The 26,448-nt window shown below is 42.3% G+C and overlaps 1 protein-coding gene across 1 annotated transcript in view; it reads right to left on the reverse strand.

Moving 5' to 3' along the window:
• The window catches only part of HSD17B4 (hydroxysteroid 17-beta dehydrogenase 4), an 81,907-nt gene extending 71,512 nt beyond the window's left edge, over positions 1 to 10,395 (reverse strand). Inside the window, exons 1-2 of the mRNA XM_008516032.2 lie at positions 9,667 to 10,395; positions 7,484 to 7,537 (exon numbers count right to left, since the gene is read on the reverse strand). Of these exons, the coding sequence (XP_008514254.2) occupies positions 7,484 to 7,537; positions 9,667 to 10,069 (457 nt within the window). The 5' untranslated portion in view covers positions 10,070 to 10,395. The remainder of the gene's footprint in view (positions 1 to 7,483; positions 7,538 to 9,666) is intronic.
• Between the last annotated feature and the right edge of the window lie 16,053 nt (positions 10,396 to 26,448).

Genomic DNA, 26,448 nt, shown 5'->3' on the forward strand with positions numbered 1-26,448 from the left:
ACTACTGAAAATATAAATAGATCAATCTCAAATAACTTGAAAAAACTTTGAGAAAATGACTTGGGACAAAGAATTAATTTGCACTGCAAACTGGTCGTTTTTGTAGGGTCGTTGCATAGATTTTGAGAAATATAACAACAAAAAATTACTAATTAGTAAATGGCATATGGCATGGTGGCATACACTAAACTTCAAAGTCTTTTACTATTATCAAATTGATGATTACCACATCTGAAAAAAAGATCTTTTTTTCTTCTGAAGAATGGCTATCTCTTTTTGGACTGGGGTGAAGGTTGCAAGTGGGCTGGCTGGTAAAGGAGATAAAGGGATGATACAAAGAAAAAGTTAATGCCTAATCACACTTAAAATCTACTAAGTCAAATGCGTTTCTACTTTTTTTTTTAATACTTTTTCTTTTTAAGGAAATGAGTTTTTCAAAATGTGGACTGGGATATATTTTTCTAACAATATAGTCTTATCAGTCTTACTGCAAATAAAAAATGCTATGAAGACACAAAATAAAGGAAAGGGGATTACATTAGCCCTCAAGAGATGAAAAAAGCAGTAAGATTCTCAAGACTAAATTCCTATTAATTGTTCATTTCCATGCAATTATTGAAATGACAGGAAACAAGCAGCAAAAAATATCAAGATGTTAAGACATGCAGCTAATAGTCTTTTAAGACCCTTTTAAGACCCAAAGAAAAGTTCAAAAGCAAACTGGCAAGTGCAATATTTAAGAAAGAAAGAAGTGTTCAAATATGCAATGAAATACTACCCCCAAGTGGAAATTGCTCAAAGTGCAACCAAATAGGTAAACACTGAAGTCTGGATAAATAATTTATCGAGACCAATGATGTGCAGTGAAACAGTATCAGAATAGATTATTCAAGACAAGTTTCTACATTAGAGAGCACTAAATTAACACCGACCCCATTCAGTCATCCCACTATCACCAGAGCTAAATCACAAGAATTAATCACAACCTTATCTAGAAAAGCACTGGTTACCTGCCGAAGGGCTTAGATAGCAACAAAGGTAGAAGATCTTTTTTGCAATTGTATACAAAGAAATGTATAAATACTGTGAGACACTGTTACTGCTTAAATGCATGGCCAACAATTCTAATAAGAATAATAATAAATAAAAATTTTAAATACCATCACCACCTTATACTGGTATACTTTGCATTTTCAGAGAACCATTCTGTACACTGCTGCACCTGATCCCTATACAGCTGCTTAGGAGGTTGGCAGGAACAGTCGTTCCCACTTTCACTGATAAGGAACCAGTTTGGGGAAAGTTAGGTAATTTGCCCCACGCTCCAAGGCTGTATGAAACGGCAAAACCCAGACTAGAACCTGGACCTACCACTCTGCTCCTGTAATGCTGTAAGCAAGTTTCTTTTATCCTAAAAATAATGCAATTATTTCCAACAAACAAACAAAAAAATCACATTTGTTTGGGGAGGGTATAGGGGAAACGATCAATCAGCCATCCCACTGAAACAAATAGCTTTAAAACAGGTAGTAAAAATAGTAAGATCATGATAGTTAAGGATAGTCTTTTCAGCTGAAACCATCAAAACATCCCAAAATGTGACAACTTTGTAAATCTTCCATATATAATCCAGTTTATAACCCTGAAAAGTTTTTTTTAAAAGATGAAAAATCTTTGCCTATTTCCGTCATATTAAAGAAATCAATGACTTGGATAGTCTATTAAAGACTACATAAGTATTTTCCTAAAAATCCATCCCTGAGATTTTATTAAATACCCACTATATGCCAATCACTAGAGTGGGAATGTAAGGATCCAGGAAATTCTAAAGCACACTTAGAGTTTATAAAAGTACTCTTGCCAGACCAGTGGCGCAGTGGCTAAGTTCGCACATTCCGCTTCAGCAGCGCAGGGTCCGCCAGTTCAGATCCCAGGTGCGGACCTATGCATCGCTTGTCAAGCCATGCTGTGGTAGATATATGTGGTACATATAAAGTAGAGGAAGATGGGCACAGATGTTAGCTCAGGGCCAATCTTCCTCACACACAAAAAAAAGAATCACATCACTGATTTTAGAGCTGTGGGCCCAATAGGGATTTCCTCCTGTATTCTGTTTATGTCCTGACTGCTACCAAAACATATTTAAAGTGACTAAAATATAAAGTACATGTGCAAGGACTATTAAAGAACAGAAAAATTAACAAACAAAACGTTATGTTAGGGAAAGACAAGCCTACTGAAAGCACAGGCCAGTGGTAGTTACTCCAGCTGACGACGGTGTCAGGTTTACCTTTAAGATTCTTGACAGCCAAGAAAAACGGGGAAATGCAGGGTTGCCATACTATTTTCACTGTTTGGTAGTGTGAAAATTAATAAACAGAAACCTCATTTATAATAGAGTTGGGAGGCCAGAAGAGAGAACTCTCACACACCTGTCACTCAACACACACTACAGACTACAGACCTCACAGGAAGAGACATAGCTTGTACTCCCACAGGAAGTGATACTACTTTACAACCCCAGCAGAAAGAAGAAAGAAATTCCTCCTTGCCCAGCAACAGCTCAGCCAATCAGAGACTGCCATAACTCAGCCAAGCAAAAGCCACTACATTTCGAACTCCCTGTCTCCTCCAAAGGACTCTTTGTTTACAACAGCCCCTCTCAACTTCATAAAAGAATTTCCTTTCCTTTGTTTCTCTGAACTTGCATGTGGTTCGCCATAGACCACAAGTCCCAGATTGCAATTGCAATTCTTTGCCATTCTCAGAGAAACCCATACTGCTGGTAAAATAACTGCCTATTTATGTGTTTTAGGTCAAGAGTAGAAAGATACAATTACCCTAAGTTCATCAGGAATCTTTTCCAGAATGACCATAAATGTATCTAAGTATCTGAAGGACTCCCAAATGTGGTGGTGGTAGATTAGAGAGCAGTGTCTTACATTAGGTCCCTTTAATTGATTTTCTTTGTCTCAAAAAGAAGGCATCGGGGCTCCGGTTAAGTTCGCGTGCTCTGCTTCGGCAGCCCAGGGTTTCGCTGGTTCGAATCCTGGGTGCAGACATGGCACCGCTCACCAAGCCATGCTGAGATGGCATCCCACATGCCACAACCAGAAGGACCTACAACTAAAAGTACACAACTATATACTAGGGAGCTTTGGGAGAAAAAGGCGGTATCAAAAGTATCCTTAAAGGGAGAAGGAACTGAAAATGAGACACTGAGTCATCCAGATTTACTCCTTGGAGCTCTTCTCCTGTTTATCTGTACTCATGACCTGGGGAATCTGATCTAGTCTCCCGTCTTTAAATACCATCTATAACTGAGAACATTCAGATTTACATAGCTTCAACCTGTCCCCACGACTACAGAGTCCTATATCCCACTGCCTACTTAATATCTCCACTTGTAAGTCTAACAGGAATGTCTCCTCTCTGCCAATCTGGTCTTCCTTCAGTTTTTCTTATCTCAGTAAACGGCCACTCTATCTTCTTTCCCTTAACCCACATCAGCAAATCAGCAAATCCCGCTGCATCTACCTTCAACCCTCCCACCATATTAATTTTTAATGTCATTTAATCCCCACCACAATCCTGGAAATTAAGTAAAGTGGCTACTAATACTCAGAGAGGTCATGTAATCAGGGAGCAGAGCCAGGGTTTGAAGCCTGACCTAATTTCAAAAGCAATTCACTTTCCCAACTAGAGTTCACCTTCCAGCTGTCAGGATCACACAATGCTTAAAAACACAGGCTCTGGCTTCAGGCCAAAGGAACTTAAAATTCAACTTTGTCAGTTATCATGTAACTGCAGCACAGAAATCATGTCAATCTTACTTTAAAGGATTATAACTTCTATTTCCCAAAGGTATTACTTCTCCGGTTCTAGAAAACTTTCTGCCTTTCTTACTGTGAAAGAAGTCCTTGCTGCAACACTTCAATCACCTTTGTGTTAACGCTCTCAACATAACACTTAACATTCATCTACTGAGGAAACCTCAGGACTATTCCATTCCTAACATTTACTTCAGATATGTGCAAACATTTCCTGAAAGATATAATTTATACAAAACCAAATGCCCCTGCTATAATTATCAGCCAAAGACTTAGCAGTTCTTATATCCAGATTTAAATCTCCTATAATTCTTTACATGATGGAATATAAGATATAGTAATCACATTAACACGAAGTTGGAGAATATCTTAAGTGATGCCCTTAACTTTGGACTTGGCCGAGTGATTTCCTCTGGCCAATGAAATATGAATGGAAGCAGCATGCCACTTCTGAACAAAAAAATTAAGAGCCACCAAGTGGACACATTGTTTTTTCCCTCTGTCCCACGAATGGCAATGTCTCTGATAGAAGCTGCTCCTTCAGCTGGGATCCTGAAATTAGGAATACACACAGAGCAGAGACACAGTTGACCAAAAGCTGAAAGGTCACGTAAGCATGAAATAATCCTTTAGTATTGCAAGCCATTGAGATTTGTTTGTTAACCGAGTGCAACAGAGCAAAAGTTGACTTATACCAGAAGCATGCTACTCTATTTCTTAAGGACTTGCTTCTTACTGGCCTCTGAGCTAGTCACTGAATTACCTCATTAATCGCTTTTCCACAAACAAGATACTCTGATGTCATAACATCCTAGGTTTACTTATTCCTCTTTCTATTTTATGCTTACTTAGATAAAAAAAATATGTTGAGCAGGGGCTGGCCCAGTGGCATAGTGGTTAAGTTTGCATGCTCCACTTTGGTGGCCCAGGGTTCACAAGTTTGGATCCCCAGTGCAGACCTACACACAGCTCACCAAGCCATGATGTGGCAGCATCCCACATACCAAATAGAGGAAGACTGCCATAGACGTTAGCTCAGTGACAATCTTCCTCAAGTAAAGAGAAGAAGATTGGCAACAGATGTTAGCTCAGGGCCGATATTCCTCACAAAAAAAAAAAAGGTGCAGATCCGGGAGGCAGACAGTCCTGAGCTGCAATCCCGGCTCTGCCATTAAGGGAAAGAAAAACAAATATGCTGAGCAGAACAAAAATTAACAGAGAAGCAATGTTAGTACACGTTACGCAAACTGGAAGTAGGGTATCTACATTTTAAAAAGTTAAACTAGAGGGTAGTGGTGGTTAGGGAAGAACACATCCCACTGCTGGTCCAGAAAGTGCACAGATAGGTCGTAGTCCAAAAAGCGGTAAAAAATATCAGCCAAAAGTTCTACAGTCTCACGTAGATGATTTTCCCCTAAACTAAACTCAATCTGGCCCTACAGGTAAGTTTGGTAAATATTTTTCCAAGATAGAAATCTCCTACCTTCCTGGACTTCAACCAGCACTTGCTGCAATACCATCTCTAAGGCAATGACAAAATAAAGACACATTGTACCTGTTTATTTTTTTCAGAGAACTCAAAAACTCCTCATCTGAATTTAACAAATTCAAAGGTAACATATAAATATAGGAAAACCGATCCACACAAACACACATTGCTGTAAAATTTTTATAAAACAAGTTTATAAACTAAGATTATACCTTAGTTACAAACAAAAAAAAGAAATTTATTCAACCAATCTCAGACATGCTGGCTTCTCCCCCCAAAAAAAGTCTCTATCAAACAACAAAAAAACCAATGAACAAAGTACCCTCTTTGCACAAGGGAATATTCTAGGTCCTTTAGGAGATAAAATGAGGCACTCACAGAATCAAGTGGAAAAGATGCAAATAAGTAAAAAGTTATAAGATAAAATATTAAGAATAAATAGCAATATTAAAAAAAAAGAACGAAAAGAAAAAACAATAACAGTATGTCTTTAGGCCCTGACATGAAATATTCTTGGGACAATCTGGCAAAGAGGGCCTGAACTATATACCCCATGGCCAAATACCATGTCAAAGTTTGTCCTTGCCACAAGAAGCAGATGGGATTAACAGACAGCAGCTCTGAGCTGAAACAAGAACCATCCCAAGTCCCTGCATCCCCTCCATCAAGAAAAGCTACCCATCCACACTGAGGGAGAAGAGCATATTCAGGCCCTGAATAGGTCTTCTTTGTTTAGAAACCTGGGGGTTTGCTTACTCTTTTGTTAGACGTCTCCATAAACAAATTGGGGGAAATCTGTCTCTCTGTATTCCCTAGTAAAATGTAGAAAAATTAGGATTCGGAGGTCATTGTGGGCAAATAAGGAAAGATTCCAATTAACATTGGGCCATAACATCTGCCATAACGCCCTGTTCTAAGCACTCATTCAGTTTCCCCACGAAGGCTTGGCTGTGGACAAATCCGCTCCTGCATCCACACCAACTGCCAAGTACATCAGGCCAGTCCAAGGCAGTAAATCACCAAAACCTCCCACCTTCAGGATTCTTCAATACAGCATCTTCCAACTGACCTCCCCCCCCATAATAAAATCATGCACCTGCCTCTTCCATTAAAAATTTTAAAAAATCGTTGGAAACAGCTTCCATTTTAAAAATTTTGATGAATGAGATAAAAAAATACTTTGGATTCCCTGACTCCAAACTTCCAGTTTTCGAAACGTACTTACTTCTTACTCTTATCAATATATTTACATTTACAGGGATTCATCTCGCACCAGCCTTCTATCTTAAAAAATTACAGCCCACAATTTACCAGATTCAAGAATTTCCTTTTATACAATGAATACCTGTCCATTTTTAGCAATTCTGTTAAGCAGCAAATGCAGTGAAACTAGTTTACTTTAAAAAGTAAGTCATAGCTGGTGGGAATGCAAACTGGTGCAGCCACTATGGAAAACAGTATGGAGATTCCTCAAAAAATTAAAAACAGAAATACCATATGACCCAACCATCCCAGTACTGGGTATTTATCCAAACAACTTGAAATCAGCAATTCAGAGAGACTTGTGCACCCTTATGTTCATTGCAGCACTATTCACAATAGCCAAGACCTGGAAGCACCCTAAGTGCCCATCGACTGAGGACTGGATAAAGAAGATGGGTGTGTATATATATACACAATAGAATACTACTCAGCCATAAAAAATGACAAAATCGTCCCATTCACAACAACATGGACGGACCCTGAGGGCATTGTGTTAAGCAAAATAAGCCAGACAGAGGAAGACAAACACTGTGTGATTCCACTCATATGTGGAAGACAAACAAACACATGGACAAAGAGAACAGGTTAGTGGTTACCAGGGGGAAGGGGGGTGGGGAGGTGGGCACAAAGGGTGAAGGGGCGCACTTATAAGATGACTGATAAATAATAATGTACAACTGAAATTTCACAATGTTGTAAACAATCATGACCTTAATTTAAAAAAAAAAAAGTAAGTTATAAAGTCAGCCTCAAGGGGACAAAAGCCTCCTGGTAGACAAAAAACATAGTAATCAAGTTTGATCTTAACAAATTAATTGGTACAAGGACAAAGGTGGCTGGCTTGTGAAGACTGTGCTCTAATCACCAGTCACCAATTAAAAAGAAAAACGTATCAACTTACCAACAACTGACGCACCTCTTTCTCCAAAAGCCAGGGCATAGGCTCGGCCCAGTCCTAATGAAAAACAAAATAATCAGAAAGGTGAGCAAAGGTCAGCAGAATTTCTTCTGTCCCCTCAACTGAATCCCTATTTTGAAGTAACTGGTGAAAATTAATTACATTAAAATGGTAGTCTTCATTGGTACTCTCAACTTGTATTTCACCCTCTTCTACTTACAGAAGTTGGAAAGCTTAAAACTATATTTTCCAACTATTCCACCTACCATTTCATACCATTCTACCTACCTGCTAGGATACCAGATGTGAACTGGGTTCCACCATTAAATGCATTTGCATGAAATCTAGAAGGTGGAAGAGTCCTCGGTATTAACAACACAGACGCAGGCCCAGCGGGCATTCATGGACACCTTCCTGGGATGTTCAGCAGTGCCTCAATTCTGCAGGTATGGATCTCTAAATAAGAACACCAAGAGCTCAAGGACAATAGTCTCCATGGTAGGGCTGCAATTAGACTTCTCAGTGATGGCCTATGACAATCTCAACTTCACTACAAAATTCTATTGCTCCCTCAGACAAGTATTCAAGTCTAATGGCTAGTGACTGTAGCATAATCCAGGCAATGGAAAGTCTGCAGGGCTCTTTAAAATATGAACCGGTTTATGAACAGGAGGGATTAAACTCATAATCGTCTCATCACAACTCATTAACACTTCACAAAATCAACACAGGGTGGTGGCAGTCTGCATTTACTTAATGAAACAGAACAGAAATTTCGGAGTGTATTTCATTAACTATGTACCGTGTCAGGAATTTGTTTCAAATATAAATAGTGTGTGTGTACTGGGTCCTGGTGTAAAATGTATTTCATTTCTGTGAATCACTCGCTATCAAAAGAGTGATTAAAACTTAAAACCAGTGACTTAAACACTAAGTGCATTTCCATCAAAAGCAAAGTGTAAACAAAACGTTTTCCCAAAAACAGATGACCATTTTAGAATGAATATACCTATGACTATAAAATACTTGGCCACCAATTAATACTAAATGCATTTTCTGAAAGGCCGCATTGGAATCCACTTCATCAACAGAGAGGTAAAAGTATATATGGATTAACGAAAAGAATTCCATTGCTGTTACTTTTAATAAATAATTCAACTTAATTGTGCATTAGGTCTATTCTAGGTATACGGCACTGCCAGCAGGGAATCAAAGGTGCATGAGGTCAAGATCCCTGCACTTGGAGATTATAAAGGTCCACCACTGGTGAGAAATAGTGTCAAATCCCACTGCAGAGCATCGGTGTGGGCGTGAGTGGTTTGTTTTAATTTTTTGTCCTTTAAAAAGTTATTTCACATAAATCTCCATTCTGCTTCTCCTTAAACATAGGAATATGGCACCCACTTGAGAAATGTCTCTGCTCACCAGTTCCTACTGTCCCCATCCCACTCCCATTTTATTCCTCTACCACCTGCTTGACTCCTACAGGCATCTGAGTTTCCAACCCAGGCCAAGACTCCAGCGAACTCTGAGTAGAATGCTTGGCTTCATAAGCAAGATCCAACGAGCAGGGTCTGATCAAATGACCTCTTTAAAGAAGGCCCTCTCGAGAACTTAAAATCATCCGAAAGCGGATGAATTTGAATCATCCTGAATGACTGACTTTTCAAAGGCAAGGGGCCGACATCTCTAATCCTCCGGGGTGATTCCAGGCTCCGGAAGGTTCTTCTTCAACCTCTGAAAGACCTGACAGAGGCCTAAGAGAGTGTATTGGCCGGAAGAGTCACAAGTGAGGCTCACAGAAGAGAGTCAGGAAGAACTTTTACCTAGTCCTGCAACCCACAGCCCAGACGGGCCTCTCCGCTCATGCAAGACCTGGAGCCTCGGGAAGCTCCCACAGAAAAGCTTGGGGGAAGCGGGCTGCTGCACCTGCCAGTGCGACCAGGTGTTTCTGGCTCCCCACTGAAGGCAGGCCAACTCCATCCCTCCCCTCCTCAGCAGATTCGGCGCCCCAACAACAGCCATTCTTTCCCACCAGGCGCACTCGCCTACTCCCCAAACCGCCCCCGTCCGCAACCCCGACACTGGGACCGCAGCTGCGGCAGGGCATGTGTCCCCGGCCCGAAAAGGGGGATCGTGCCCCGAGAGCGAGGCAGGCGCCCACCCTCCAGCCTTCGCGTGCTCACCTCCCCCCGCGCCGGTGACCAGTACCACCCGCCCGTCGAATCTCAGCTGTGAGGCCATGAGTCTCGTCTGCAGCGACACACACACACACACAGGAGCTGCAGTGGACCTGTGTAAAGACCAGTGGACCTCAGACTGCGGGACAAGAAGAAAAGGAGTGGCGCGGGCGGGAATAAGCGTGACCTGCAATTTTCTGGGAAGGAGACGGACGCCGTAGTTTTCCAAGTGCGCCTGTGCGGGTATCCCTTGGAACTCTGGGAAATGTAGTGCTTCTAGTGGCTGCGAGAGCCTGCCCCAGAGGCTTGGCTTGAAATGGCAGTTTCTACTGCTAGAAGTAATAAGAGCTGCTGGGACCTGCGTAGTAAGCTGACTGATTGGGCACCTTGCATTCATCCATTCACCCATCGTTTTGTCATTCACTCAACAGGCGTTTTCTGGATTTAGGCACTAGCCTAGGGAAATAGAACGCAGTCCTTATCCTTAAGTAGCTTTCAAAAATAGCCCCTCAGGGGGCTGGCCCCGTGGCCGAGTGGTTAAGTTCGCGCGCTCCGCTGCAGGCGGCCCAGTGTTTCGTTGGTTCGAATCCTGCGCGCGGACATGGCACTGCTCATCAGACCACGCTGAGGCAGCGTCCCACATGCCACAACTAGAAGGACCCACAACGAAGAATATACAACTATGTACCGGGGGCCTTTGGGGAGAAAAAGGAAATAATAAAAATCTGTAAAAAAAAAAAAAAAATAGCCCCTAAGAAGGAAAGACGTACTTGCCAATAGGTAAAGATTTCTCAGAATGTAATCCCTGGACCTCCTGCATGAAAATCATCTGAGAACTGCCAAAAATGCAGAGTCCTGGACCCCCAATGCTCACCTCCTGAAATGGAATCTCGGGGGACAAAAACATGGTAACAAATGTTCCTAAATGATTTGTGCTTTTGTAATGTCGAGAACAGTCACATGGTGTAATTCATTCATTTAACATTCATTAAACATCTACTTAATGGCAGTAGGGTGGTAGGCACAAGTTTACAGATGAACAATAAGGATCTCAGGAGCTATTTTAAGTCAGATGGTAAAGCTTTATTAAGAGTTGCAGCATGATGACTTGTGACAAATGTGTACAGGTCGGCTAATGGTGCCAAATAAACGGATCCTATCCCTGCTGGGGAGAAGGGGAAACTTTCCATAGGAGATGATGCACAAAGAACCTTAAGAAGTGAGCTCTGCAAACAAAGGTGGACATTACAAGCAACGGAAGTGCCAGCTAGATTTCTGGGGGCCTGTGGGGGTGGGGAGTGGAGCTGCACAGAAATAAGGAGAGTCAGTCAGATCACGTTTAGATGTTTTAATTTAGTGCTGAAAATGGTTTTCAGCAGGATTACTCCAGAGAACACATCTACATCATGGAAAGATCACTCTGCCCCATTATTGAGGATTGATTAGCGATGGACAAGGAGAACAGATAGAAATGAAACCAGCAGAGAGCTACCATTGATGATCAAGTACCTAGGAACTAAAGTTCTTTTTCCTTTTTGCAACTACTGATTATAGCTTTTAGCTGTTTCACCCACCCATTGTTAACTGTGCTGTTTAGGCAATATGCTGTCTGACTCCCACTAGGCTCCTAGAGATAACATCTCCCTGGAGCCTGGGTCACCATGGTAATGGGTGTGTGAGCTGTTTTTCAGGAATTGGAACTCCTTGTCCACTTCAGGCAGGTTGAGACCACCAACTCATCAACTGGGCCCATCCAGATGTCTAATAGGCAACCTACTGACGTCAAGAGGCTAAAAACTCCACCCTCAGATCATGCTAACACCGCCACTGAAGAGGCATGAAGTCTGACTACGTTTGTGCAGATCATTAATTACCTCATCTCTCCTCACCTCCCATCACTTCTCTCCACATTTGAGACCACCTTGCCCTCTATCCCATAAATATCCCTGAGTCCCTATTTTTGGGGAAGTGAATTTGAGGCTTAGACTCTCGCTTCCTCACGTGGCTGTCGTATAATTAAACCTTCTCTCTGCTGCAATCTCGTCACCTCCGTGTTTGGCTTTCCGGGCAGCGGACAAAAACGAACCTGGTTCAGTAACGGAAACTTATTGGGAAAAATTATGGACGTCAGAAGTAAGGCAGAGGAAATGTTGAAGAAGGAAAATTCGGAGATATTTTTTGGAAATGGAGTCAGGTCTTTGAGATTATTTGGATGTGGATGTGAGGGAGAACTGACTAAAATAACCACCATATTTCTGGCTTGAGAATCTAGGTTATGGTGGGCCATTCATTAAAATAAGGAATAGCGGGGGGCTGGCCCCGTGGCCGAGTGGTTAAGTTCGCGCGCTCCGCTGCAGGCGGCCCAGTGTTTCGTTGGTTCGAATCCTGGGCGCGGACATGGCACTGCTCATCAAACCGCGCTGAGGCAGCGTCCCACATGCCACAACCAAAAGGACCCACAACGAAGAATATACAACTATGTACCGGGGGGCTTTGGGGAGAAAAAGGAAAAAATAAAATCTTTAAAAAAAAAAAAAAAAAGGAATAGCGGGAGAAGAGCAGCTTCTGGTGGGAACATGACTTCGATATGGGGCAAACAGCGGTTGGGAAGCGGAGTGGCTGGAGATGCCTAACAGACAGCTGTTGTTCTAGAGCTCTGAATTTGGTTTCTATGCTTAGGCCGAGCAAGAAAACTCTCTCTGTAACTGAAGCCTGAATCTCCAAAGAGCACCTTTCACTGAAAGCGCGCCCCTAAACCAGCACCTTGCTCTCTTGGCCATTTGTGCACATCTGCCTTACTGACGATCGACCCCTGAATTCTGGTGCTCACTGAAACCCAGGAAGGCTGGCCGCGAGAGCGCTGGACCCAAAGATAAGAAAGCCCAGGCGACAAGAAGGAGGCCACCCCTGGAGATTTAAACTAGACCTGGCCCCGCCCCGGCGCCGCCCACAACCAATGGGGACTGCCTGGAGGCGGAGCCCTCTTAGCCCTGCGCCGCTGCCGCCCCCGCAGCCCCCGGGTCCCCGCAAAGTCGCGTCTACCCGTCAGGCTCTCCTTGGTTCAGACCAATGGCGATCCTCTTTCCTTATTGGCCGTGAGGAAGGCCCGGCGGTCCAGTCCGCAGGCATTTCGAATCCACGTTCGAATCAAGACGTAAAAGTGAACCTTGGACATGGTCGTTTGAATCCTAGGTTCAAAGGTAAGCCTGCGTGACAACTCAGTAAACTTTGGTCTCCACGACTCTGCTTCGTGCCGAGGAAGCTGATGGAGCTACGGCAACTGAGCAGAGCCAAATTTTCTCAAATTCCATCCCACCAGGATGCCTGGTGAGCCGGCCCGTTCGCCAAGCTCTTTCTGGTGTAAGTGTGGAGCTCTCCATGGCGAGTATCTCTTTCAGTCTTGTGTTGTAATCTTTCTTGTTTAATCCAGTACCCCTGTTCTTCTGTTTAAAAAATAATAATAAATTTAACTTTAAACAGAAATAAAAGGCTGTGTGCATTATTCCTACTTTCAGAAATGTAAGTGCAGAATCAACCCCGTTGTTACCTACCATGAGGTGCGTTCGGCCACAGGCCTGAAACAGGAGGGAGAATTAAGGCTATCTCAGATATTTCTGGGGAGCCGATAGTCCACTTCCCAGACTCACAGCTGGGCCCCAGCTAGTCCCAGACCAGAGCCAACAGGGATGGTTAAATGCAAGTGCCCGTCTCGATATATCTCAAATATGAATGAGAGGCCATACAGATTTAGGAATTACAGGTGTGGAAGAAGAGTGAGGAGTATAATTTAATACACTACAAAAGAGTGTTGCTGTATAAGTGTAGGTTATGTTCTCTAATGGTCTCATCTTGCTCTCCAGTCCTCATTCTTGTGGGAGGGGAGGCAGAAAAGGAGACTTAAACTTGCCAGTTAAAGGGGTAACTCAGTCTGTTTGGAGTAAATGCTATCTTTCAGGCTTCTCCCTCCTCCCTTCTCTAGCCTATATGTCCCCTTAACATAGAGGAAAGGTTTGGCAGGGGTAGGGTGGTCCTTAAAGTCGTGCTGCCCTCTCCACTCCCCAGCTACTGATAAAGTCTGTGGTAGATGAAACTTGTGGTTTATTCTCTCAGCATAATTGAGGGGTCTCAGTGGTTCTCCACCCACCTGCACTTGACCCCAGCACAAATTAATCTAGCCTCTAAATCGTATTTACGTCCATGTGTGGGCTTAGGGATTCCTAGAATCTGCTGTGTATCTCTCACTCTCTGACCTATTTTAGCAACTTCTATGTGAGTCTAAACTTATTTCAAATCAAAAAAAGAATTCAAATAAAATTTTAAAAACAAACAAAAATAGAACTATTCCAGGCCAGCTAGGAACCAAGGGAGTTAGGGGTAGGACCTTCAGCTCACTCACTGCATGAACCAAGGCCGTTACCACTCTGCTGCAGTCACCCTATGATGATTCAGGGTCACCTGCATGGCAGTGTCTTCTCAGAGTCAAAATCTTTCTGGAGCTTCTATCCTTTTCACTGCCCCAGCCCTTCAGGCTCAGGCCTTGGAAGGGGTGAGGGGTGTCGGGTCCCTGAGGAACCCAGGCCAACCACACTCCATGTTATCCACCCTCCTAATCTTCTCCATCCTCTGCCCAGTAAGAATTCTACTGTATCTTTCCTTCTGGTCAGAACTCCTTGCAAGTTTATCCTCTTTGCTCATCCTTAGGGATATCTCTTTTCTAAGGAGTCACTCCTCTAAGGGAGACACTAACTTTTGTGGCTTAGCCTAATGGTATATGGAGAGCTGGGAGAGCATGAAGGGATATTTCAGGGAACAGGATTCTTCTCTTTTTGTTGCTCAGTCTCTGAACCTGCTTCCTATTGTTGGAGAATATCTCCGCCTCTTTCCTACCTCAGAGGCTGAAAATACCAGATACTCACAATCCTAGCCTCCCTTGCCACCAGGCATAGCACATGACCTAAGTTCTGCCAATCAGATGCTTCCTCCCCCCACTTTGAATTGGGCTGGAGAGAACAACAAAATATACAGAATCCATTCTGGCAATGGGTGGTAGAAGCAGCAATGGCATCAGATCTAATGTAGGAGTGGGCACAATGCAATGGCAGTGATGTCAGAGGTGCAAGTGGCAGCGTCTAGTAGGCAGCTGCAAGGATAATGGTATCTCCATCAGAGCATCTAAGGCATGATTTGGGCATAGTTCCTGGCTGCAGAGCCTCTGAACCTCACTCTCTGGCCCTTTTAGGGATTCTGTCAGCTGTCACTGAGCTGCAGCTGGTTTGAGATTGCAGCTGCCCAGGCTGATTTAGCTCTTGTACACCACAGTAGCCGAGTTTAATACGAAAACAGATGCCTTTGGGAATCAACACAGGCTTTCCAGGAACTCATACTGCATGTGTCAGGATCAAGGCTTGAGTGGAGACAGAAATTTCTGGGGTCACGTGAAAGCTCTCTAGAGAACCCTGTACTGCAAAGGCAGCTGTACTTTGCATGAACTTCAGACCTTTTGCTAGCGCCAAGAATGAAGCACTTCAGACCTGGCTTTTTCTCAAGCTTAGCTTAGTAGGTAGAAATCTAATGGATTTTTTGCTGATTTTTTTTCTCCTTTATCTTGTTCATTAGCCTTGGATTGATGACCCAAGTTGGACCTGATGCAGCAAGAAAATATTTACAGGAAAGAAATATTTATGCATCTTTTTGAGTAGGAAAGTTTATGTCAATGTGCCTTCCCTGGGACTCTGAAGCACCATCTTGGTAGTGACAATAGCTACCAACACAGCTGGAGAAAGCCTTGGGTTTCTACAAGAAGAGCATATGGAAGCACAACTAACCTCTTCACAGAAGATTTTTCCCGATTGAGTTTAGGTTCACAGACTCTGGCCAACTGGCACGTGTGACTTGTAGTCTGTTAAGCTCAAATGAGAAGCTTTTCTCTTTTCTCCATCCCCCAGATAATCCTAAATGAATTGGCTGGCAACTGCAATATAGATCTGGATTGTGCTGGAATCTTGGAAAGTCATTTTTGCTTGTGATAACTGCTGCTAGTGTTTTTCTAAATATGGGAATGTGGCTGCTGCTACACTGACCTTATATATCCTGTGCTCTTTGGAAAGGTAAGAGACACAAGAGAATTGCAGTTGGGTTAATCCTACTTTGGAGGTATTACAGGAGTTACATCCGTTCTAGTGTAACAGCACAAAATAGAGTGATAGCATCTAGTGGTGGCCAGTGTATAAAAGTCAAAAGCTTTTAATAAAAGCAGGACCATGTTTTCCATTTTAAACTTAGCTCTTGTGCTCACAGACGTCTATGCAGGAGGTAAGATTTGAATATTCATACGTTCAACCTTTATTTATTAAGGGCGGTATAAGTCAGGCACTGTTCTTGGTGCTGAGAACAAAACAGATAAGGTCCTTGCACTTGTAGAATGTAGTCTTACATTCTAGAGAGGAGAGAGGATAAACATACAAATAAATAAATGATTCCATATAATTGCAAGTGCTAAGCAAAAAATTCATCAATTTATCAAACAGATATGTTTGTCCTAGGCACTTTCTTAGTGTTTTACAAATATTAACTCATTTGATTTCCTGACAATCTATAAAGTAGGTGCTATAATTATCCTCATTTTCAGATGAGGAAGCTAAAGTACAAAAAGGTTAAATAACTTAGCTAGCATGTAGTGAAATAAGGATTCAAATTCCAGTGATGTAGGTCTGCTGTCTGAAACAAGGCAATGGGATTCAAAAGAGATTAGAAGTGAAGAAGGGAGGGAGGTACTAATTTAGAGAGGGTAGCTAGGAAAGGCTTATGATCTGAGACTTGAATGTTGAAAAGAACTGGTCAAGCATTTATTGGGATGGAGCTTTCTGAGCAGAATGAACAGCACATACAAAGGCCCTGTGGGAGAACACCTTCGTACCTCCTGGCACGTGAGGAGGTCAAAGAGGTAGGCAGGGACCAGATTGTGTCTTGTAGGCCACAGTTGGGAGTATGGATTTTATTCTAATTATATTGAGAAACCCTTGAAAATCAGGGGAGTAAAATGATCTGATATGCAAAACTACAGATTCCCCTTTGTACACTTATGAGAGTGTGAACACACAGAGAAAAACCCAGGAGGAGCACACCACCTGATGATTGGTTCATTCTGGAGCTGAGTCAGGAACCGCGGCAGTGATCAAGGGGACTTTTGCTTTATCTGTTTTTCACATGAAAATATATTGTGTAATTATACAAATGGATAGCTTTTAAAAATAATTATTTCCCTTTCTATCTCTGTAGACTTAGATAAATTATAACTTACACTCACAGATGGTTAGATATGTTTATGCTTAACCATGTGTAGAGTTCCTAGTATGAACCATGAATTTAGTACTTCTCATCTAATTCTCAATATCAAAGAGTCTCTTCAATATTTGTATATGAAAGGTGGCTTAATATTAGTTACTGCTACACAACAAATTACTAGAAAACCTAATTTAAGCTCCAGGGGCCGGCCCAGTGGCATAGTGGTTAAATTCACACGTTCCGCTTCTCGGAGGCCTGGGGTTCGCCGGTTCGGATCCTGGTTTCAGACGTGGCACTGCTTGGCATAAGCCATGCTGTGGTAGGCGTCCCATGTATAAACTAAAGGAAGATGGGCATGGATGTTAGCTCAGGGCCAGTCTTCCTCAGCAAAAAGAGGAGGATTGGCAGTAGTTAGCTCAGGGCTAATCTTCCTCAAAAAAGAAAAAAATTTAAAAAATTAAAAAATTAAATAATTTAAGCTCCATAAAATCCCCTGTAGTATGTAGCTGAAAACCCACTCAATTACAAGCAGATGCATGATGCTAAAGAAAGCAGTATTTGTGCAGCTTGTGAAGCTTGCTTTAGACACAAACCTGAGTTAAAGGATGTATATCTCCCTTAGAGAAACCACAAACAGTCATGTGTGTTGAGACGGTCATCTTAGGGAAGAAGTTCAGCATACCGAGAAGAGGCGTGCTAAGTAAAACTGCACCGTGAGGCTGAGAAAACCCACGTAAGGAGTCAGAACTTGGCTGGTTTCGCCCAGTGGGCAACTGATAATCCTGTGCATTTTCAGTATGTGGCGAGCTACTACCATTTTTGTTTTTCTTTACAGAATGTACTAGATGGAATGTGCTTTAGGAGTAAACCTGGCTTACGTCTTACACCTACTCCTTTGACACTTGAGTCTCTTGGGATTTACCACCCACTTTCATATCTCTTTGCTTTCAATCTTCCAACTTCCTCTTCACCACCCCTCATGCATCACGTAGTTTATTTCCTGCTGCCTTACTCTTCACCTCTTTTCATTCCGTGTGGAGACTTCAGAATCCATGCACATGATCCATCCAATTGCCCTGCCTCTTAGTTACTTAATGCTCTCCCTTCCAGAAACTGTTTTTTAATCCAATCAGCTATTGGCATTTTCTCCCATGGACGTGTGCTGAACATGTTCATTACCACTTACCACTTCTGAAATCTCACGTCCAAACATTCTACCTTTCCAGTTCAAGTACTCCCATTGTGGAATTCTTCTCTATCATCATGACCTCCAATGGGTGACTCTTGTGGCTCCCTCAATACCCATCGTTCCTCTCTCTTCATTTCTGTCTTGCTTAGACTCCATGACTCATCGTTATAATCCACAACCTTGTTTTCTTTTCCTATCATGCACTCCTGGAAAATTTTGACCTTTTCCAGTTTAAAATGCCTTCTAATTTCTATTATTACTTCTTTCTTGATGCATGAGTTATTTAAAGGTGTATTTCTTAATATCAGACATAAGGAGATTTCCTAGTAATCTCTTTGTTGTTGATTTTCAGCTTAATGCACTATGATCAGAGAACATACTCTGTTTTCAACTCTTTTAAATATATCAAGGTTGGCTTTATGACCTAGATATGGTCAATTTTAGTAAAGATTCCATGCGTATATGAAAAGAACGTGTAATTTGCAGTTTGGGGCTCAGGATTCTATATGTGGCCATTAAAGTCTGTAGATCATATTTTTCAAGTCTTTTATATCCTTACTGATATTTTGCCTTCTTGTTCTATCAGTTACTGAGAAAAGTATGTATAAACTATCCCACTGTGATTGTGGACTGTGGGGCAGGTCTAACTATTTAACACAGATTAATGGAGAATACAGAATTCAGCAAATGCAAAGAAAAGTTCTGGAAAGAATGATACAAGTTACTTTTACTTGAAAGTGACAGCTCAATTTTAGTCCCTTTTCTTTCCCTTTCTATCTCTGTAGACTTAGATAAATTAAGTACTTTAATCTCCTTCTAAAAGATGTCATTTAAGTGCCTAGTAAATAGTAAGTGCTCAGTAAAAGTTAATTCTCTTTATTTTATGAGGAGGGATTGAAAGTTTACTCCAGAACAACACACTGATTATAACTTACACTCACAGATGGTTGGATATATTTATGCTTAACCATGTGTAGAGTTCCTAGTATGAACCATGAATTTAGTACTTCTCATCTAATTCTGAATATTAAAGAGTCTCTTCAATATTTGTATATGAAAGGTGGCTTAATATTAGTTACTGCTACACAACAAATTACTAGAAAACCTAGATGGCTTAAAATCACAAACATTTATTTATTTTCTCAGTTTCTGTGGGTTGGAAACCTAGACATCATTTAGCTGGGGACTTCAAGCTCAGAGTCCCTCAAAATGTCTCTCACGAGCCTGAAATCAAGGTGTCTACTGTGGCTACAGTCATCTCAAGGCTCATTTGGGGGAGGATCCACTCCGAGCTCATTCCTGTGGCCATCAGTAGACCTCTGGTCTTTGCTGGCTGTTGACTGGAAACATGAATCCCTTGCCACATAAGCCTCTCCCTAAAGCTGCTCACAACATGGCAGCTGGCTTCCCTCAGAGAAAGCAAATGAGAGAGCAGCAGAAGCCACCCAAGTCAGAAGCCATGGTCTTTTTCCTTTTTTAATAGACTTTATTTTTAGAGCAGTTTTAGGTTCACAGCAAAACTGCACAGAAAGTACAGAGTTCTCATACTCCCGACCTCCACACGCACACAACCTCCCATATCGTTGACATCCTCCACCAAAGTGGTACATTTGTTAGAATTGATGAGCCTACATTTGCACTTCATCATCACCCAAAGTCCATAGTTTACATTCGAGTTCACTCTTGATGTTGTACATTTTATGCGTTTTGACAAATGGATAATGATGTGTATCCACCACTATAGTATCAGACAAATAGTTTCACTGCCTCAAAAATCTCTTTGCTCTGCCTACTCATCCCTCCCTCCCCCAACCCCTGGAAACCACTAATCTTTTTACTGTCTCCATAGTTTTGTCTTTTCCAGAATGCCATATACTGGGAATAACAGTACTGTAACCTTTACAGATGGCTTCTCTCAGTTAGTAATATGCATTTACATTTCCTCTATGTCTTTTTATGGCTTGATAACTCACTTCTTTTTAGCACTAAATAATATTCCATTGTCTGGGTGTACCACCATTTATTTATCCATTCACCTACTTATGGTTGCTTCCAAGTTTTGGCAAGCCATAGTCTTTTTGTAACCTAATCTTGTAGGTAACATCCCATTGCTTCTGCATTCAATTCACTAGAAGTCAATAAATTCAGTCCACACTCAAAGGGGAGAGATTACACAAGGGTGTGAGTACCAAGAGGAGAGGATCATAGAAAGCCATCTTAGAGGTTGCCTACCACACCAGGAGATCAATGTTTACAGCTACCTTGACCATGCTGAAGCAGCAAGGCCAGTTAAAGAATGCCCATTAGAGAGTCTGTGCCTGAAAAGTCTCTACTCTTGTTTTGATGTAGCATAATTTACCAAAGCACTGAAAACTCTTGAGCAACACAATGGATGCACTTGGCCCTATACTGAATAATCCTAAAGCCACGCAGAGCACTTTAAAACTTGCTGCCTTCTCATTTTTCTAGAGAAACAGAATCTGTTTCTGCCACCTTTTCTTGAACAGATGCCTATCCCATTCAGGTTTACAAAAAGGGACCTCCCAATTAAACCATGTCATTTGTTCCAGTCCTCTCTGTGCTGGAGAGTGGAGTATATGATAGAGGATGAAATATCCAATAAATAAATTGCTTTCAGTATTATTACATATATTATACCACATATTATATCACATTATATATAATGATATATATCATTATATCGTATCATTATATATATCATTTATATCATATATATGAGATATATATATCATTATATATATATATATATCACTGGAATGTATATCTGAATTCAGATCCTACATTTTTATTTTTGATAGGGAAAATTTCTATTATTTATCCTCAGATGGAATTGAAGGGTGAAAAGTTGATGCTTTCTTCCTCCCCAGATCATAAAATTCCCATACTAGCCCAACATTTGGTGCAAAAGGTGTTTGTGAGACCATCTCTTGGTGATTACAGTGGATCTACACGCTTATTTACAGCTTCTCACAGCTGAAGTACTTAACTCTCTGAGAGATGTGTCCAAAGGCAGCATCGACCCTCTACCTTCATCTTACTGGATCATTACATCCAACCTAAATATGTTTCATGTTAAACCACCTGGTGATTTCTGCCTTAGGCTGAAACGTGATGGTTTTTGATGGTTAGAAGACAGTGGCACCACATCACCACAAGAGGGAGTACAGAGCCATAGAAGCATCTCGCTCGGTATTTTTATGGCTAGGTTTTACCGTTCTGGAGAAAACAGAACTTTTGCTGTTTCTATCTCCCCCATCCTCTTTCCCCTTCTAATAATCCTGAGACTTTCTTCTGGCCAAAGCCAGGACCAATAGCTGAAGATCTCTCTGTAAAGATGAGGAAAATATAACTAGGAGCAGCTTTTTTCTCCTGCTGCTGTCCAGGCTATCCCAAAGAAATACTCCCCAATACCAATTCACACAGAGTGGGTTCCTGTCTCAGTGCTGAGGGAACCCTCCAGTGCCTGTCTCTGCTCTCTGATTTACCACCAGAGCCCAAATATCTGGTTTATGAGAGTACTTATTATGTTCAGCAATTCAAGTACATCTTGAATTAATTTATCACAGCACTAAAGCAACTAGGTAATATAGAGGCCAATGAGTAACACAGCCTACAGTAAGCACTCAGTAAGCAGAGAAAAGTCAGACTCAGAGCCTGGGAAAACACACCTTTCTTGGAATGACATAAATAGAAATCCCCAGGTATAATCCACAATCATTCTTGAGTCCTTTGCACCTAGGGAAGTTCTAAACTTCTGAGCCCCATATATGGTGGCACATTATACCCAATTACCACACAGGGTGTTTGAGGATTTTTTTTTATTGTTAGCACAGCCTGAAAAGAAGAATGATGAATAGAGCTGAGTAAGATAGTTTTCCCTCAGCAGAGTTAGTCAGACGCTGCAGGCAGAATGTCAGGCAACAAAATACAGGGAGGAGTAAATACAATGGGAGATAAGTCATGACTGTGACAATAGAAATATGATTCCTTGAGTCCTGGCTGATGCTTACTAGTACATACAGATTCAACAGAACAGGTTTCCAAACCACAATAGAAAAAAAATTGAAAATAAATTACCAAATGTCTGTCACAAGAGTTCATTCTTTTACTAGATTTCTATGATATATATCTCTTATTGAAAGAGTTCAAAGCGTTGTACTGAATGGAAATGTAAACTTCTTTGCCAGAGGCAATGCCGAGTCTAGTCATGGTGGTGGGAGAAAAGATGGGAGATGGAAAAAACAATAATCAAGATGCCTTAAAGACTGGAGATGACTCCAGATGACTGCAGAAAGAGCAATGGCTAAATCTTTTGGCGTGAAGACATTCTGCTGGCTGAAGGAATGAGAATACAGCCAAGACCCTGTACTATAGCAGTCGTGAAAGCTTGGGGGAGCTTATTGCGACTTGGGAGATACATCACATCTTGAATCTTGGAATCCTCCAGCAGATTTCAGATCCAGACTGTCTCATGATGCAATTCCCCAAACTCCTCTGCCTAACACTCTTCTGCTATTAACACTGGTCCCTATTATACAATGCTCATTTATTATGGAGAGATATATGCCTCCAACTCACCACAAACTTGTATTCCTGCCTTTGCATAGTGTCCCTTCCCAGCTTTAGGTCTGGTCGAGTCAAAATGATTTTACAATTGGGTCCTCAAAGCTCAGGAACTTCGGAGAAGCAGGTCAGCCTTGTACCCAGGCTGAGAAGTCAGTCCCTAGGTCAAGGTCTATCTCAGAAGTCTCAGCAAAGGAGCATGGAGTCCCAGTGGCTTGTCATTATCCCTCTCTGCAGTAAAGTAAATATGAAGCTTTGATTAGTCAGACTAGGGTCACATGCCACCTTTAGAGCTCCGCTTGCATTGAGAGTAGGAGAAGGGTAGATTCCTGGTGAATGTCGGAAGCTGTTAGAAATAGAGTAAGTGAATTCTGGGCAGCCAAGAAGCAATACATGTCCCCCTACTTTTCAGCCTTTCCCTCTCCATAGTCATCCAGCACAGGCCCATTTGGCTTCCAGGGAAACTTGAATGTCTGAATTTAGTGCAAATGGAGCCCTTGGTGTTGTGCAATGTGGTGGCCCTGACTATCAGCAACCACGCCCTGGCCATTGCTGTGTGATGAGGATCATTAGTATTTGTTTTCTGGATACTGTTTCAATCTCTGCTCATATCTTTCTGTAATTTCTATTGTTACCAAGTCACACACCCCCCACCCACACACATACCACACACAGGCAAATCACAGAGAGACAAGTCAAGTCAATGACAACATCTGACAGCAACAACAAAGACCTCAGATAACAATCACAGTGATAGAGGAAACTTCAGGGATGGTGAGGGTGGTAGAAGGTGTTCACTACCACTGTTTTAAATTCATCTTAGAACAAGTCATGTTATCAATACAAAATTCACATAAAATAAATAATTCATGGGGCCGGCCTGGTGGCACAGCGGTTAAGTTTGCACGTTTCGCTCCTAGGAGGCCCAGGGTTCACCAGTTTGGATCCCAGGTGCGGACATGGCACCGCTTGGCACGCCATGCTGTAGTAGGCGTCCCACATAGAAAGTAGAGGAAGATGGGCATGGATGTTAGCTCAGGGCCAGTCTTCCTCAGCAAAAAGAGGAGGATTGGCAGCAGATGTTAGCTCAGGGCTAATCTTCCTCAAAAAAATTAAAAATAAATAAATAAATAAATAAATGATTTGTTTCAAGTAAACCTACTTCCCCCTTTGAGCATTGTATTTAAAAAAATAAAAAGAGTAGATACTTTTTACCCACATCTGGTTCCCATATTAACCACATGTAATCAAATCAATTATTGAGTGGTTCATTAGGAAGGAGTGATTGTCCTTCCATAATGAGGCATCTCCAAATTTACAGAGCAACAAGCAGATATAATGAGACTGTAATAGTTTTTCCCAGGAAGACATCCTTTTTCCTCAGAGTGATTCAGTTCTGCCCCCACAGTCTGCAGCTTGCCGCGGGAAAACCCCACTATCAGCCTTTTGGGTGATCCTGGGGGCGCTGACTCCTGGGAACTAGGTCTCCTGGAGCTCTTGGACCTACAGTGAACAAATGTGGGCTGGGAATCTAGAGGGTGAGAACTCCCATCCTGCTAGACTCGAGAGTGCACAGGCAAGGAAACAGTGTGTGCCGTGGCTAAAAGCGCAGGCTCTGGAGTCAGGCCGCCTGGGCTATCCTCCCAGCTCCACCACTCACCACCCATGTGTCCTTCAACAGTCCTTTCTTTCTGAGTCTGAGTTTTCTCACCTGTAACAGGGTAATAAGAGTTCCTATTTTCCAGAGTTGTGATGGAGTCAAGCTGGTTCACAAAGAAAGTTTAGCATAGTGCTAGGCACATAGTACCAAATAAAGGTTAGTTTGGATCAAGCTTTTTGATTAGTGTGATTGTTTTATTTTTGAAAGGAGCTGCTTTTGTTTATTTATTTTGGTGAGGAAGATTGGCCCTGAGCTAACATCTGTTGCCAATCTTCCTCTGTTTCCTATGTAGGACATCACTACAGCATGGCTTGCTGAGCAGTGTGTAGGTCTGCTCCCGGGATCCAAATACTGAACCCTGGGCCACCAAAGTGGAGTGTGCAAACTTAACCATTAGGCCACTGGGCTGGCCCCAATTTTGTTTTTTTTCAAGTGTGCAGGAGGTAAAGCTTGGCCTGAACTCTTACTTCCATTAGGAAAAGTACTGGCACTGACCACTTATAGTAGCCTTTAACTGAGAGAGGGGAACACCATTGGCTAATTTGGTCCTTCACTAAAAATAAGAAAACAACTAGTACTTAGGTTTCCCTTCACCTACCAACTTGGAAGGGCTAGCAAAGAAATCTTAGGCAGCCAAAGGAGTATTTAATACACCTAATATCCTCTTTCTAGAGAGTTTGTACTTCTAGCTTACATTATTTTGACTCAATTCTGGATCAAGGATATAATATGATACATCACACAATCCAAGAAGAAAAAAATCAGAGCGTTAAGGGTGATAACTTCTATTTATTGAGGATGTACTAGATATCCTCACCTGAGTGCTTTATGTGCCTTTAATAATTATTTGAGATAGGCACTGTGGATATGCCCATTTTACAGATGAGGAAACTGAGGCTCAAAGAAATGAAACACTTTCTTAAGCTTCAACTACAAAGTTTGTTTTCTTATCCTGAGAACACTTTGCAGCCTTCCCAAATACTTTAAATAATTGATCACAGATGCTTAAAAATAATAAGCCTTACTTTGAATCAATACATTCTGGCAATTCTTCAGGACTGACTTTAATCCTGGGTTCCAGTTGGTCTGTCTCCACTGACCATGCCTGGTGTCCACTAGTCTGTTTCTCGGCAAAGGTTCCTGTGACTAGAGGTTTGTAGGTTCCCTCTCCTTTCTCTAAAAGAGCAAGAATTGGCAAATGCTTTCAAGTTGTAGCCCGGCCCCTGGGAGCACCCACCGAGCTGCTAGTGCTGCCTCTGGGAATGCTCCCCACTGAGTGGTGGAGCTCAGCCCCCATGAAGGAGCCCCTACCAAGCACAGCAGCTCACAGGCTCAGATCCTGCATGCCCCCAAAAGAAAATGACCCTCCCCTCCCACCCAGGGCACCAGCTTGGCCAGTCCTCTGCTGAGATCAGTGCTCCAGCACCAGAAGGAGCCCCAGCGGAGCACGGAGGCCCTGCCTGCGCGTGCACCAGTGGCTTGCCAAGCAGCTGCGCCAGCGCGCAAATGCAAAGAAGCCCTACCAGCACAACTTCCAGCAGATGGAGTGGGATCAGAAAACACAGCTCCTGCCCCCTACCCTCTATGCCAGCCATGGCAGGTGGAATCTGCGACCTGATACTACCACAAATGCACCGGCAAGGGATCACTTCATCAAACACCGTGAAGAACTGTAGTAACACTTCAGAGCAGAAGGAAAACGATGAGTCTCTAGAAACCAATCCTGACCTCACAGAAATTTAAAAGAGCAAGAACTTTACACAGGGCATGCAAAACCAACCTAGCAATCATCTTGTATCACTCAGAACTCCTTCATTTATAAGGAAAGAAATTAGCTCAAACTGGCTCAAGTAAAAAAGTCAAATGTATCAGCTCTTGAAACAGAAGTCGTCCAGGGGAAAGCTGACTGCGGGTGTGGCTGAAAACACTGCCTCAGATGACGGCATCAGGACTCACTTTCTCTCCTCTCTTGACTCTGCTTTCCAGGTTTGTTTCTCAGGCTGGCTTTCTCCTCATGGAAGCACATTGGCTGCCAGAAGCTCCAGACTCATAGCCTCAGAGTTTCAGTTCT

The sequence above is a fragment of the Equus przewalskii genome, chromosome 13 (genome assembly GCF_037783145.1).
Source record: "Equus przewalskii isolate Varuska chromosome 13, EquPr2, whole genome shotgun sequence".
In the NCBI taxonomy this organism is placed as follows: domain Eukaryota; kingdom Metazoa; phylum Chordata; class Mammalia; order Perissodactyla; family Equidae; genus Equus; species Equus przewalskii.